General features: G+C 34.3%; 1 protein-coding gene across 1 annotated transcript in view; it reads right to left on the bottom strand.

Annotated features, from left to right (window-relative positions):
* RELN (reelin) overlaps positions 1–16,358 on the bottom strand; it is a 549,610-nt gene that overhangs the window by 287,207 nt on the left and 246,045 nt on the right. The window contains exons 7-8 of the mRNA XM_027838603.1: positions 13,267–13,363; positions 7,613–7,664 (exon numbers count right to left, since the gene is read on the bottom strand). Coding sequence (XP_027694404.1) covers positions 7,613–7,664; positions 13,267–13,363 — 149 coding nt within the window. The remainder of the gene's footprint in view (positions 1–7,612; positions 7,665–13,266; positions 13,364–16,358) is intronic.

The raw sequence follows: 16,358 nt of genomic DNA, 5'->3' as shown, positions 1-16,358 counted from the left end.
GAGGTTTCCTTGTTTTAAGTCTCTCCTCACTCTAATTCACAGCAGTCAAAGTGATTTCTTCAAAGTACATGTCTTAGCACATCACTTCATATTGCCTCTGTTTGGCTTTTAAGTTCTTTTATAATCTGACCCCAACCAATATTTCCAGCCAGCCAAATCATTCCTCTCTCCATTCTTCACACATGACACTCTAATCTCCCTGACCTGTAACTTCATAGTTACCATCGTCCATACCTGGAATGTACTTTCTCCTTGTTGTTCAGTCATGTCTGACTCTTTGTGTCCCCATTTGGGGTTTTCTTGGCAAACATACTGAAGTGGTTTACCATTTCCTTCTCCAGCTCATTTTACAAATGAGGAACTGAGGCAAACAGGGTTAAGTGACTTGCCTAGGGCCACACAACTAGAAAGTGTCTGAGGCCAGATTTGAACTCATTCCAAGTCCAGTGCTCTTTCCACTGAACCACCTAGCTGCCTCATCTTTTAATATCAATAATAAAATATTATTGTATATAATTAGCATTGAAAATTCTGCATCCTTCACTAATGTCTTAATTTGATACCTTATTACATTGAAGGGGAGATTCTCCTATCTTAAAGGCTATTCTAGTGGAATCAAAGTATTTAAAAAGGTTTTAAAAACATTCCTCATGGTGAGTGATATGTTTATGACCACCTTAGATAGAGGCCCATTAGCACAGGGACTGATACCAGGCAATTCCATAGCAATCCACAAAACCATTTACTAAAGCATAGTGGAATTACATTCAGCAGCCATGGAGGATGTGACTACCCATATCATGGAGCACAGGTTTATAGCTGGATAAGACCCTATAGCCCATTAATCCAAGCCCCTCATTTTAAAGATCAGAAACACAGGCCCAGAGAAGTTAGGTGACCTTCCCAAGGTCATGCAAGTACTAAGTGCAAGAGATGAGGTTTGAACCCAGGTTCTCTGACTCCATAACAAGGTTTCTTTCTACTATGTCCTACCTCCACATGCCAAAGAAAATGAATGAGCCTTAAGGGAGAGAATTACAAAATGATATATGTGTTCTTTTCTCTTTTATAAGTAGTCCTTAAAAGAAGAGTATAATAGGTTAACTTCAGGATGAAGAAGAGGTAGGGAATACTTGATTAATTTGTTGCATTATTTCATTTATAAAACACAGATCTGGGACTAGAAAGGACTTTAGAGGTTATCAACATCTTTTTTTTTTCAGAGAAGGACACTGATGCCCAAAGAGGAAACTGATTTGCTCAAAGTCACACAGGTCACTTCGTTCTAAAGTCAACATCTTTTCTACTAAACCACTCAGATTTAAATAACTCAGTAGTGTTATCTTTTAGTGTCACTGAAAGCAATAATTACTTTGTGTTAACATATCTCTTTGAAGATCAGAAGATCTAGATTTAAAGGAATTTTACTTTGATATATTTTATGTTCAAGAACCTTATGTTCAAATAAAATATTTATTTAACTCCCCAAAACATATGTTTCAAACTAATTTTGCCATTAAAAATTTGTGAACCTTCAGCAGTTTGATTTAGATTTGGTTTGAACTCAAGCCACCAGGGGTTTTGGTCCATCTCCTACTGATGGATTTCTATGTTTCTAGGAGAGATTTCTACTATTTCATCATAAATCCCCCAAGGAACTGTTCACTCAGTGTGGAGAGTTAGTGTTTTGAAAAAAATGAGCATCAAATTTAGAAATAGATTTCTGTGGATCCACAGTGTAATTCATACTATGTCAAGGAGAAGTCAACATTTCCTCTTTTTTCCTCCTGAATTATCTATATTTAAAGAATTGAGAGAGTCTTTCTGTATTGAATCAAGGTCTAAGTAATTAAATTGTTTATGAATGAGGCTCAGAGGAAAACTGATTTCTGCTGTAAGCACTGCAGGAAAAAATATCATTTATAACAGACAGGATATTCAATACAGTAAACTGAAAATAAAAGTTCAATTTCCTTAGGTTTGTATGTGTGGAGAGAGAAAGAAGAGAAAGGGGGAGAAAGGGAGGGAGAAGGAGAGGGAAATGAAGAAAAAGAGGAGGGAGGGGAAAGGGAGAAAGAAGGGAGAGGAGAAAAGGGAGGAGAGGAAGGAAGGGGAGAAGGAGAGAAAGAAAAAGGGAGAAGAAAAAAGAGGAAGAGATGGGGAGAAGACAGGGGAGAAGAGAAGAGAGAAGAGAGGGAGGCAAGGGAGAAGAAGAAGAAGAAGGGAAGAAGTGGGAGAGGAGAAGAGAGATCCAAATGCAAAAAATATTATTCCTAACTTTTTTACCTTATGTTTTTTAAACTTTCTAGATATTTAATATATACTGGTTAATTCTCAGTCTTGTCGGGGACTTCTTAGTGGAATATACATTAAAATTTTTCTAAGACAATTCAGATGCAAAATAAGAAACATTCATTTCATCTCTGAAGATGTGAGAACCATAGTTTTTAGTGATCTCAATAGCCTCTTTTCTATTTAGAAATCCTGCCTTATCACCAACCCACCAAAGACATATCTAAGTGTTTGGGATGCCTGATGTTAAAATGAAGAAAATTAAAATTACTATCTATTTCTATAACTTGCAAACAAACACTGGATGTATTCTGATAATTGTTTTTGGCTAGGCTGTGGGGTTAAGTGACTTACCCAGGGTCACACAGTTAGTAAGTGTCAAGTGTCTGAGGCCGCATTTGAACTTAGGTTCTCCTGACTCCAGGGCTGGTGCTCTATCCACTAACCACCTAGCTGCTCCCCTTTATACAAACAACTTACCAGATTTAAGGATCATGGATTAACAAACTAAGAAGGTAATTGGCAGTTCTTACTCTGCTGACCTCAAAGTAAGAATTACTTATTAGATTTTCATCTTCCAGATATTTTCCTGCCTTGGTAACTTTTACATTTGACTAAAGTCCAGAATACTTTCCAGGGCTTGAATTCTCCTTTCTAATAGAGCAAAATGTAGCAAAATGTGCAACATATTGGAGTCAGAAGACCTGTGTTCAATTTCTAACTTGTAAGAATTTTGTCATCACATCTTGTGAATATTATAATCACATCTGCTTACTCTAAGTTCTGTGTTTACTCCAGTCAATCTATATTAGTCCAGCTATGTGATCATGCAAGGCAGTTAACCTCTCTAATGGTCATTATTTTTAAAATGAGAATAATGATACCTGTATTATCTACCTCAAGTAGTTGCAAATTCAAAGAATCTCAGAGTTAAAAGGGATCTCAGAATTCATTTAATTCAACCCTTCTTGGATCACAAATCCCCTCTGATGAATGGTCATCTAATTTCTGTTTAATGGACACCAGTAATGGGGAAATCACTCACCCCTGAGGCAGTACTTTGGACAGCTCTAAAGGTTAGAAGAGTTTTCCTTAATATTGTGCTAGAATAGTTCTCATTGCAACTTCTATGTGTTGTTTCTACTTTGGCCTCCAGCTGGGATAGGGTGGTAGCTGGGGGAGGGTGAATGGAAGGAGGAGGCAAAAAAAATCTTTAATTCCTCTTTCATATGAGGGCCCTTCATACTGATGACACCTATACTGTCCCTCCTCCACAAATCTCTTGTCCAAGCAAAACATCCCCAAGTCCTTTACATTATCCTTGTATGCTTCAATTTCCAGTGTCTCATTATTCTAGTTACCTACCTCCAGGCAAGGAAGATTAAGTGATATAATATATGTAAAGTGATATTTAAGCTATTATATGATCATGATTGTCATTTTCTAATCTTTACCCTCTTAACAACACTTACTAACTCTATGTCACATCTTTTGGCATTTGATTATATATTATTCTATGTGGGTCTTTTGAGAGCCAGCAAGGCATAATTAATGGTTAGAAAGGTGGTCTCAAAGTCAGGATGACATGTATTAAAGTCTTGATTCTGACATACATAGGCCATGTGAACAAGCATTTAATTTCTCAGTGCTCCAAAGCAACTTCCTAAAATTATAACTTATAGAAAAGCTGTTTATGTACATCAGTTGAAGCAATTTCCTCACTCTCAACATCAGTGAAATCACAGGACTATGAAAAGTTACTTTTTTGTGCATAAGTTTTACTAAACCAAATTTGGTTGTAAACTCTCTAAGATCAGGGACCATGTCTAAGTTCCTTTAGCACCTTGGACAGTGCAGGACGTATAATAGGCAGTATATGAAATGGAGTGAATTTCAATTTGCAAATAGTATCTTCTTAAGCACCCTTATCCTGAATTTCAATGAGATATGACACAATACTCATTTAAAAATAGTTGTAAGAGCATTTTAAACAAATAGAAAACAAAAGGATTAATTTTTAAAACATTTTTAAAAGTTCATTTTAAGGACACATTTCAGTACTTTCTGGACATATATTTGGAATACATTTGGAATACATCCACATAATCTTTGTGGATTAAAGGTGCAATTAAAAATTAAACTGAAAATATTTATAATTGTGATGAAGAAATTACAATATATTTGTTTTTCCAATGCAACAATAACTCAAACATTTTGACTTGTGGTTCTCTGTGCATAATTTTATCTTGTGCATATTTCATTTTGGAGACTACTTTTAGAATCTACCATGTAATTATCCATATATATGTGCATCATGAAAAATACACACTGAACATTATTAAGCCCCAAATGATCTCATAAAAAGTGACAATAAATGAAAGCTCTAGCACACATAAATGGTCATATTTAGTCCTTAGTCGTTAGTATGGAGTTAGAGTATTCCATATTAAACCGGGAAATAGAAACATTAGAATGGCTATATCCAATCCTCCTACACATGCCTTTTATATACATTTCTGAGCTTAAGAATATAAGCATAGCAATGACCATTTAATTACTGTTGCTATTTTGGTACTTAATTATGTAGGACTTCTAAAGTTTATAAATGAAAAAATGCAATTAAAATATTTTTAGAATTTAGGTATTTGCATCAGTCTAGTCTTATTAGAATTAATATACATATGAGCACAGTGATGATAATCTGGGCATTTTAGTTAAATAAAACATTCTGGGGAAATATTGTTTATCATGTTAAATTTACAATATAGCTCACTAATAACAATGCATGGTTCAGTTTTCTTTTCCACCCACTTATTTCATCTGAACTGTTAAAAAATTTTCCTTTAAGAAGCAGTTGAGGTCAATCCCTTACCCAACTCTCAAGAAAATCTTAGATTAATAAAATATATTTCTTATAATAAAATACTTTTTTGGTGTCTCATTAATAGGAATGGCCCAGGCAAATGTCTATTTTTCTTCTAAAGCTCTCACTAGAGTAGGGCTTTTTAAAACATCATTTTAATCTATTTTTTCTTTCCATGTTCTTTTTTCCATGTCAATTATTCTTACTTTTAGCCTTGAAATTTAAATCAACGTTTTAAACAAAAATTTGCCATATAGCTTGGTAAAATGATATTGCCTCCCTTCCCCCCAGCCTTTCATCAAGTCTGTTCCCAAACCTTCAGTCCCTACTGAATCTGTCCCTTATCAACCCCTGATCCCTCTATTCTCTCAGGAATAGCCCCTCTGATACAAGGCAATTCAGTAAAATAAATAGCTTCTTCAGCTTCATCACGAAATTGCCATCCATGTATCTGAGACCTTCTAGTAGCCCATAGTATAGTCTCCCAGATATTTAAGATCTAAAACTCAAATTTTTAAAAAAGTGACCAACTGAAAGTTAGTTATTTTCTAACAATCTACACCTCTTCTAAACAGCTGAGCTATAGAGAAAGTGATCTAGAACTTCCTCCTAAATATTCTTCCTCTTGAATAGTACCAACTTGGAAATCAGGAGTGGGGTTCAAGAGTTTCCCACTACTTTGAGAGGTCTTCAAAGCAATATGACCTAAGTAAACAAAGATGTACCCTATCTAGAAGTTAATAATTGTATGTTCCTATAGAATCACTAAGAAAATCATGTATAAATTGCCCATTAATAAATACCAATGCCCCAGTGGATCCATTATCTCTCTGATATGGATACCCCCTTCAACTATCTAGATTTTATAGAGATGTTCAAGAAAGAAGAGCATTAATAAAACAATAAAGATAGATTACCATAAGAAAAATGCTTCAAATCACTAATAGAGAAATTCAAATTAAAACAACCTTGAGGTTTCATATAACACATAGCAAAAATTGGCAAAGATGACAAAAGACATAGTTAATATTGCAAGGGTTCTGGAAAGACAGCCAAATAAATGTATTATCAGTGGAGATGTGAATTAGTACAACCATTTTGGAAAGTAATTTGGAATTCTTCAAATAAAGTGGCCTAAGTGCCCATACCGTCTGACCCAGAGATTCACTGCTAGGCAATACTTCAAGGAGATTACAAACAAAAAGGAAACTCTATACACAAAAATATCTATGGGTCACTTTTTGTGGTGATAAGGAAATGGAAATAAAGTAGATGCCCATGGATTGAGGACTGGATAGACAAATTGTGGCCACTGAATGTAATAGAATATTACCATGCTAGAGATGAATACAGAGAACCATTGAAAGACTTATATGAACTGATGCAAAATGAAGTAAACAGATCCAAGAAAACAATATATATGGTGACTCCAATAATTTAAATAAAAATAACAACCACTACAAAACAATTGAAAACAAATGTTGCAAAATTACAAAGAACAAGGTTACCCTAAAAAAAGATTTGAGAAGGTACTCCTCCTACTCCTTTGCTGGGGATAAGTTTGGGGTTCCAGGGCTAGGGAAGACCATATATAATGTCAGGCTTTTGTTTTTGTATTTTTTTTCATTGTATTAATTGGTTTTACTCATTTTTTCTTTTCCTCTTTTTCATGAAAATAATTTCTTACAAGGGATTGATCTCTGGAAAGGGGAAGAAGAGAAATACAGGGGGAAATTTAAGTGATACAAAAATAAAAGCTATAAAAATTAATTTTAAAATAAATTCAAGCAATAAATAATAATGAATTTGACTACTGATTGACTACTAGAAAAGATAAGCCAAAGAAAAGAAATAATTAAGTTACTTTGAAAGCAATTTCTAAAATGATTTCTCATAGTTCATTCAAGAGTTTCTAAATCAATCAAGGAGGCATATTTCACAAAAAAATTCTTCAAATAGTCACATGAAATACTATAATATAGTCATTACTTAATTAACCATAGGTGAATTTATATGCTTTGTTAATTATAGCTACAAAGTAAATTTAAATTGTCTTCCTTCTACCCCCTAGCATCTCTTTTCCAGTCTTTGTAATTGAATACTTAAGAAATGTAACACAATTAAATATTAGCCTAAACAAAACAGTTAGGAAGGTAATTATGCTTTAGTTGAAAAAATCACAAAGTGCATTCAGATTATGTGGTACTTTAGATCACCTGAACCATTCTTTTACTCAGCTTCTACTAAGAAATGTCAGTGTATAATAAATACTCATAATTTGATTTTAATTAATAAAGTTTCACTGCTTATGCTTCAATATCACCCTAATAATGTTATTGATCCTCTTCGAGAATGAAAGACAACAACTACTACTACTTTTATGTATGGTCTCTCTCCATTATGATCAATAGGTTAAAAAAACATGTTTTCAAAAGCTAACTTGACATAAATACTTACCAATAGAAAACTGAAGGACAGAAGCTGTTGTTGTATTAAGGCCAGCAGTGGTCTAGAGAAAGGAACATAAACAGATTAGAGATAAATAGAAAAGGACACAGAGAAATAGGGGGAAAAATGAGTGACAGAGAAAAAGAAAGGAATGAGAAAAGAAATAGAGAAGCATATGGAGAGAAAGAAGTAATTATTAGAGTCATATTTAGTCATCTTTCTCTCACCATCTGTTTCTTTTCTTTTTTTCTTATAAACTTGTTTATGGCCAGGCCTAGGAAGATAGAGCTATTCCATGTTACCCTGGGAAAAACATAGCTAACACTGTATTCAGGAATATTAGCAAATTTTTCAGGTTCCTTATTGCCTGTGTTGGTGCTAGTGAAACTTACTGGGTAGCAAAGGGGAATGATGCAAAAATGATCATATATAGAAAATTATGACAATGAACAGAGAGGAATATTGGGGTATAGGATGAATATTTTTATGTTAAAAAAAACCCTAGAAATGTACTCAAAATATCTTTAGTTCTCTCCGACTTCATGAAAGAATAGCTAACAACATCCCATACTGATGAGATGCTATCTGATTTCAAAAGGCTTGCAGAGGTTATTCCATAATTTTTAATGTCAGAAAATTCTTCTTTTTCAGAGTGCTATTAAATTTTGGGGCACCCTGTATATAACTTAGGTTCTTCAAATCATAATAAAAACAGGTCATAAATTGTATATTACAATAGTCAATAGACTACAAGTGGCTAACATGACCCAGAACTCTTCTTTGAGAAGAGTTACATCATCATAATTTGCTTAAAATTATCAAGATTTTGATTATTACTGTAACTCCATGAATACTGCAAATGGTAGAAAAATTGCTACAATTAATTCATTCATTCCACACAATCTGTGCCAGTCAGGAATCTTGACTTACAAGGTGTTGAATGAACATTTCTAATTCAAACATAAGATATTTTATAGTAAATGCTTGGTCTTAAAGCATAAAGAGGATCATTGCTAACAGAAAAGCCATAGATGCTCAGGAATTCTGATGATTTCTAGACCATGTGAGTGTGTTACCTTCCCCTACTAATGTCTGGTCTGATGCTTCATCACGGTGGGGTGCTGACCCTGGTTTTTGGAGGTTCTGGCAGTAGAGCATAAGCTCTGACAGTTCCTTCTATGGAGAGGAATCAGAAATTGGACAGTTATCTGAAGACAGGCCCAGGTACACTGGGAAAGAAAGGCTCATTGCTTGGTGGCCTAACAGATAAAGTGCTAGACTAGGAGTCAGGAAGACCTAAATTCAAACCTTCCCTCAAAAGCTTACTAGTTTATGACCCTGAGAATTTTACTTAAACTCCCTCAAGCCTCTCAGTTTCCTTATCTGTACAATGGGGAAAATAGCAGCTACCTCTCAGGGTTGTTTGTGATGGGAAATGGGTTAACGTATAAAGTATTTTGTAAAACATGAAGCACTATATAAATACTAACTGTTGTGAGATTGGTCGCTGGGTCATGAGTTGGTTTTTCAGCTGTGTGGCTCACTATCTAACTCAGCAAAAAGAGGCTGCAATCTTTGTGGGTGAAGGAAGGATATACACCAAGGAAAACATGGCTCTCTGAAGAATATGTGAAGTAAATGTACACAGCAGCTTTTCCTACTATTCCTTAAAGCTGGAAAAGTATAAGAACACTTTTTGAAAAATCTTTGGAATAGAAGTTCTTTGAAGTAAAGATAAATGCAAAGTGTGATTATTATTTTTGTGTGATTGAATACCATGGAAGTTTAGAGGAGAATCACTCTGGTAACATCAACAAAGGCAAAAAAAGAGCCCAGAGGTTCACAAACACATGTAGCATTGTGTTGCTCAGGATTCCAACTACCCAGCAGTCGCCCCTGCTTATGAGGTCACACTGCTGACTCCTAAATTATATGTGCACAGCATGGAGAGCAGGATACCACAGATAATCAAAGACTGATGATTATTGATTGGTCAACACCTTTTTTTGGATACTAATGTGACTAAGGAGCTGTGAGATAATTTATTTTCCTTTCACTTCTTGTTTCCCATTTAGCATTCTGAAATAATTATCAAATGAGAGAATTAGGGGAAATGAAGAAAAAAATATCAGAAACATGGGGCATGCTTAACCCATGAACTATACAAATTGTATTCAGATAGTCAATTCCATTTGAAATTGGCAATCATAAATGTTCATCTTTACCTAAAATATCAATATAATTTTATCCTGAAAAATTAGTAGTTCTTTAGTTCTGACAACATAGCCACTAAAGGGCAAGGCTCTTAAAAGGGATTTTGATCAATATTATATATGAGCTAAGAACAATTTACATGGAAGTCTTTGCTACAAAATGCTTGAGCTTTAATATCCCAAATAGACTGAAGCGTGCAAAACATGAAGAGTTATAGCTGTCTGAATCTGAAGAATTTATTGCTCATGGTCAGGCCATTAACCCTTGGAGAAGCGTATGTAGAAAGATGTTTGTACCCTACTCAATGTCATTTTTCATGCTCTTTTGTTCCCCAGCCCCATTTTTATTGGGTGTGAGTCTTCCATAGCCTGAATTCATCTCCAGAGTAGAATAAATTTCCCAAAGTATCAGAGGATAGCTTGATAAATAATATTTTGGTTCACAACCAACTCCTGCAGGTCACTTCTCTCCACATATTAAGAGTAAATAGATTAAAGAGTAAAATGATTTTTCTTTATTTTACACTACTAAAAAGGACAAAAGCACAGGGTAGCAAAGTGCTATTGTGTCTGTCCTAAATATAAAAGGCTGTCACTTAGTAGAAAGCAGATCCTGGCTCTGACTTATTAACATCTCAAGTCACACTTCAATTTTCTCATATGTAAAATGAGGGAGTTGGATCAGATGGCCTCTTTATAAAGTCCATTCTAGCTCTAGATATGTGACACCATGCTACGCAAATGTTAAAATATTATCTTGGCTCCTTAGATATGATTGCAAGTAACTGGTCTGACTGTGGTTTTTCCACTTCATTGAATGACTGATTAACTTCACTGACCAAAGAGAGCTGACAGTCTTTGACTCTACAGTTGCTATGTCTGCGGCTAATTGGACAATCACTTTAGTAAGAACTGCTACTGTTAACAATAATGAAATATATTAATGTATGTATGTTCAAAATAAGCCATTTTGGCACTCAGTGAACCCATTCTTATCTTGCCCAGTGGTAGCAGGTTCAGGTGGGATGGGATATTTCTGATACTCATGAGCACATTCACCCAAAGTTTCCTCAAATAAATTGTCTTCATTGAATATAGTTAAAATAACCATTTTTGAAAGCAGTAAAACAAAATATGTTCTATTTGATGGCAACCTAGTGGCTTTTGTGGATTTTTCAGTTTTTATCCATTGGTTTAGTCATCATATAAGCTTAACATGAAAGGATAAAACTTAGATTTTAGGAATGCAGTATTCAGCTATGAAACCAAACCAGTAGCATCCATTAACAAAAACAAGAAAATGGCAGAGATACCTAGGAATAAGTGAACATAAAGGTTTCCTTTTATATTTTCATCTACATGAATTCCAGGAATAGATTTAGAACTTCAATCACATACTGCAGGCTTGAATTCAATCTTACTGGGAAAAATATGGCTAAGGAAAAGGGAATATTTGCTGCCTAGAATATAAGGATGATTCTTAAACTGTCTGTAATATTTCACTCTGGTTCGAATGATGTAAAAGCTTCCTAGGAAAATTCCTAGGATAAGAATATGACTCTATGTATATTTCTTTGGAAATATTCCTTAAAAATGTCATGAACTAAAACCAGAAAATTATTTTTAAGCATTCCTGTTTGATTAAGTGTTTAATCAACCCTACTGATAATATTACACAAATCAAAAAGGTTGATTAGGCAAGCTAATCCTAATGGAAAATTTGAATAGTCATAAAAATAAATAGCTTAGGTCTTATGTTAGGTGATTATGAGTTGAAGGGCTCTTTTTGGAGTAATGTTTTATTTCCTGTTGACTGATGGAAAAGTACAGTTTGACAAGTATTTCTGAAAGTACTACTGAATCTAAGTCACTTACAACAGGAAATGATTCTCTGTTCAAATTGTCTTCCATGGAGGGATTGACATTTTTTTCTAAAAGAAATTATAAATAATTTAGTTTCTAGTGGGAAAAATCAAGAGTGATATACACTATTTAAAAAATGCTAGCAAAACTTTGATTTAGGGGCTTCTTTAAGGAGGGCTGCAGTCCTGGAGTCACATCCATCTTGGGGAATAATACAGCACCTTCCCAGACTTGAGTTATGAGCACCTATTATTTTAATTTGCATTCAATTAATTCTGTTGCATGAGCTCCAATTTCAACAAGAAACTCCTCAATTTATCAATGTTTTGAGGCTCCTCTCTTCAATAAATTAAATGTATCTATTGCCATGAAAGAGGTACTCATGCAGTATGAAAAAGAACTATGTTACATAAAATTAATTGGCTATCACTTCTTGATAACTAAATCTTCTTTTAATTGCTACAGCACTTTTCTTTCTTTAAAAAAAGCCACAGAACACAGTCTTTTAGGAACCTGTTAAATTAATGATGTTGAAATAGTATGTGTGGGCCAGCAGTGGTAAAAGGGAAGAAAAACAACAAAATATCCCCAAAACCTGCTACAAAAGACAACAGAAGAAGAAATATGTGTGAAACATGAAAAATGAGTATCAAGTAAGAACAAAGTATATATAGGCAGATTATCATCAAAGAAAAGCAGATAGCAAATAATATAAGCTTGAGTAACCTCAGTTCTATAAAATTGAGCTTCAAGGTCTGTAAACTTGAGCAAAGCAACTCAAAAGATAATTAACCATATACTGATGGCTAGTGGTTGTATAAAATCATACAATCTCTCCTTATGATCCAAAATTTTTCATTTTATTTTATAATGGTCAAAATAGCACAACACATTCATTTTCCAGTAGGAAAGTGATATTAGTGCAAGTAAAAGGAAATGTAATTCACCTTTTAAGAATCTGAAATAAATCATTCTAAACCAAAAATTTTAAAATCAGTTCATTTGTTTTTAAGTTTATTTTTTTTCCTGGCCATTACAAGTCACAATGATAACTATCAATAATGATAACAGAAAGTTATTTGTATAACACTTTAAGGTTTCGTAAAGCACTTAACATACATCATATGAACCAAAATTTTGGAACAGTTTGAAAAAATCATTCATCAAGCATGTCTGGTATGCTTAGACAATTAAATGTAAATTTCAAAGTGAAAAATCTTTCATACAATACTTAGATTTACATATAAGAATTTTGAAAAAAAAACATGCTGAGCCTGAGAATTAAAAAAAAAATAATTAACTAAAATGTTACTTAGTTATCTATTAACAGTACCATATAGATCCATTTGAGGATTTGCCACTTTTTTATTATTATAGTTTTTTTCTTTTCATCTTTGAAACACCTCCTCCCCCTCCTTAGAAATAATATCTAGTTATTAACAATATAAGCAATATTATAACATCTCAGTAAGCTTAAATAGGATGATAAAACCTTTCATTGGTTAAAAATACTCAAGACTTATACAAAAAAGATTTTTAAAAAGTCTTATGCATTTAGAATCATGTCAGCAAGAAACAAGCCCTTACCAGTTCTCTTGGACCATATGGTTCACAGAACGTCACAGCATTGCCATGCATAATTACACCACACTGTTCTCCAATCTCACAGTTGTTACATTCAACCCTGCAAGAACATGGAAATTCATTTCAAGTATGAGAGCTAAAGTTGTATGAGGTGACTAATTTAGGAAAGAAAATCCAATGGTTGACAAAGTCTAGGTTGCACAGATTTTAGTTATATATTCTACCAACAAGAATGGAATTAAACTGAATTGGACCCATTGTTTTAATATTAAATGCCTATGAATAAAAGTGCTAATGATTCAAATTAATAAATTAATAACTCATTAAGGTTATTAAAATTTCACAGGTAAAATGAGATACTTGATTATCCTTTTTGTAAAAACACGATTAAAGATGTCTGTAGGCAGCAAAAGTTGACCTTATTTCTTTTATATTTCTTAAGTTTGTTTTCAGTTTACTCATACCACTTATTCTTTCTTACGTGATGATGTGCTAGGATTTAGAATTCTCATCTTAGGATGATTTACTGGTTTTGGTTTTCTATTGTCATGTAGGAACATTAGGGAAACCACCTATAGTTTTTGGGGGAAGCTAGGCAGTGCAGTGGATAGAGCACTGGGCCAAGAGTCAGGAAGATCTGAGTCCAAATCCAGCCTCAGACACTTACTATGTGACCCTGAGCAAGGCATTCAAACCTGTTTAACTAAGTTTCCTCATCTGTAAACTGAACTAGAGAAGGAAATGGCAAACCATTACAGTATCTTTGCCAAGAAAAACCTAAATGGGGTCCCAAAGAATTGGACATGAATGAACAACAACTTATATTTCATAACACTATTTTGTATGCTGATTACAGTATTTATAATACTTTTTCATGGCATTTCAATCTACCATTTTAGGTATTATATACCCAGCCACTAAGGAGAAAAAGATCTATGTTTCCCCTTCTAGCACCTTGCACCTCATGAGAGCTGTATTTCACAAAGAAAGAACATTGTTGAAGACTCTCACGTTCCAGGTGCTAAACACTGTGGAAAGGGCTCTGTGCCCTTAATTTCAGAGACCTTTGTAGTATGCCCTTTCAGCTATTTGCTTATGTCTGAGACAAGGCAGCAAAAAATTCTGAGACATATTCCTCCTAGCAATCTTGGGAGTAGAAGCAAGAAATATGAACTATAAATAATAGGTAAAAGGCAAAGGATTCACTGCTACATGGTATATTTCATGGAGGAAAAAGCCTGTCATCCAAGTTCATAGCCAAGGACAATGAAAAACCAAGACTGTCCAAATCTGAACAAACAGAATAATGTCTTCAGTAGCTATTGAACAGGTTAATTGTATCATTGGATCATGAACTTCTTATAGGACATTTTCACTCTTTTAAGAATAAGAATCTGGGGAAAATACGTTTTCACTTTTTGTTGTCAGCATGTCTGACTATTCGTGACCCCATTTGGGGTTTTCTTGGCAAAGATACTGGAGGAGTTTGCCATTTCCTTCTTCAGCCCAGAGAAAATGGTGGCAAACGGGATTAAGTAACTTGCCCAGGGTCACACAGCTAGTAATTGTCTGAGGCCAGATTTGAACTCAGGAAAATGAATTCTCCTGCCTCAAGGTCTGACACTCTATTCATTGTGTCACTTACCTGTTCCTGACCTTGGAACTAGGAAGATATATATGTAGTACAATTTTTTAAAAAGTCTAACTTTAAAGCTTGGGTCTCAACAGCTTTCTGGATTTTGGGGAATTTCTTCTTCCCTGTCTATATGAAGCTCTTCCACATAGACAGCCTACAACCTTGGGGAAATTACTGTGACATTTGATATGAGAGGTACAGTTTTAATTATGATACCCCCTTTTAAGTAATGCAAGTAGTCTATGTTGAAACTGTGGTCACTGAGTGTAATAAAAGAAAAAGGAAATACAAGAAACTTCTTGTTACAATGATACTATCAGAATGGTTTGGCATCTATGATACAGTGAAATGACTCCAGGTGGGGAAGTATAGGCAACAACAAATAGAACACCATGAATGACATGAGTATTCAAACAACAAATAGCATGCTCTAATGAACACAACATTGTATTTGAAGTCAGGGACACCTCGTATTGAATTCTGCCTCTAATACTTATTAGCTGGGCAGCTACAGTCAAGCCACCTCAGCTCTCTGAGCCTTGGTTTATTCATCTACAATAAAGGTGTCAATATTCCTGAGTGCCCTCTGAAGCAGATTAAAATATAATTGGGAAATGATTAACAAAATAACTAAAGATACAATAGGTTTTGTATGTCAAGATACAGCTACAGGCATCTTTATGTATGGTTTAGCAGCCTCCATTTCTATTTCATCTACAATATAGGGATCATCTGTAGTACCTTCCTCATAAGGTTATTGTGTATATCAGAGCATGCCACTTACTAGCTGTATGACCTTCAGCAAATCACTTAACCTCTTTTTGTCTCAGTTTCCTCAACTATAAAATATGGATAACAATAGCACTTACTTCCCTGGGTTGTTGTGAAGGTCAAATGAAAGAAAAGTTATAATGTGCTTAGCTTAGTGCCTGGCACATAATAAGCACTATATAAATGTTAGCTATTGTTATTATTATTATTATCATTATTATTATAAGATATATAAAGCTTTCTGTAAGCTTTAGTGTGTGTGCTGATATATTTTCATGAGTGTGGAGCATTCTCAGTATCAGAACTTCCTTCACTGACATAGATAGCAACTTTATATTGTAGTGTTACTAAATAAACCCTAGATTTCCTGACACACCCAGAAGTTCAATAACAAACCCAGGGATTGCACAGCTAGTAAGTCTTAAGAATTGGGATCTGAACCAAAGTCTTCCTTATTCCAATCTCAGCACTCTAACTACTACTCTACAAACTAATGCTTAGTACAGTGTCTGGCACATAGTAATAGTTGCTGTATAAATGCTTATTCCCTTTCTCCTTCCCTAAACCATACAACCTCTTCTCAGGGACAGATGGAGAGAATTGTGAGCTTACTATATGTCTATCTCCAGCTCTGTATAGAGAAAGATGGCAGTGGGGAGGGGGGTAGGGAAACAAGCACATGTCAAGA

The sequence above is a fragment of the Vombatus ursinus genome, unplaced genomic scaffold, assembly GCF_900497805.2.
Source record: "Vombatus ursinus unplaced genomic scaffold, bare-nosed wombat genome assembly UNPS02014830.1, whole genome shotgun sequence".
Classification (NCBI taxonomy): domain Eukaryota; kingdom Metazoa; phylum Chordata; class Mammalia; order Diprotodontia; family Vombatidae; genus Vombatus; species Vombatus ursinus.
Note: the sequence above shows the minus strand (reverse complement) of the source record. Positions and strands in the feature narration are given on the sequence as shown.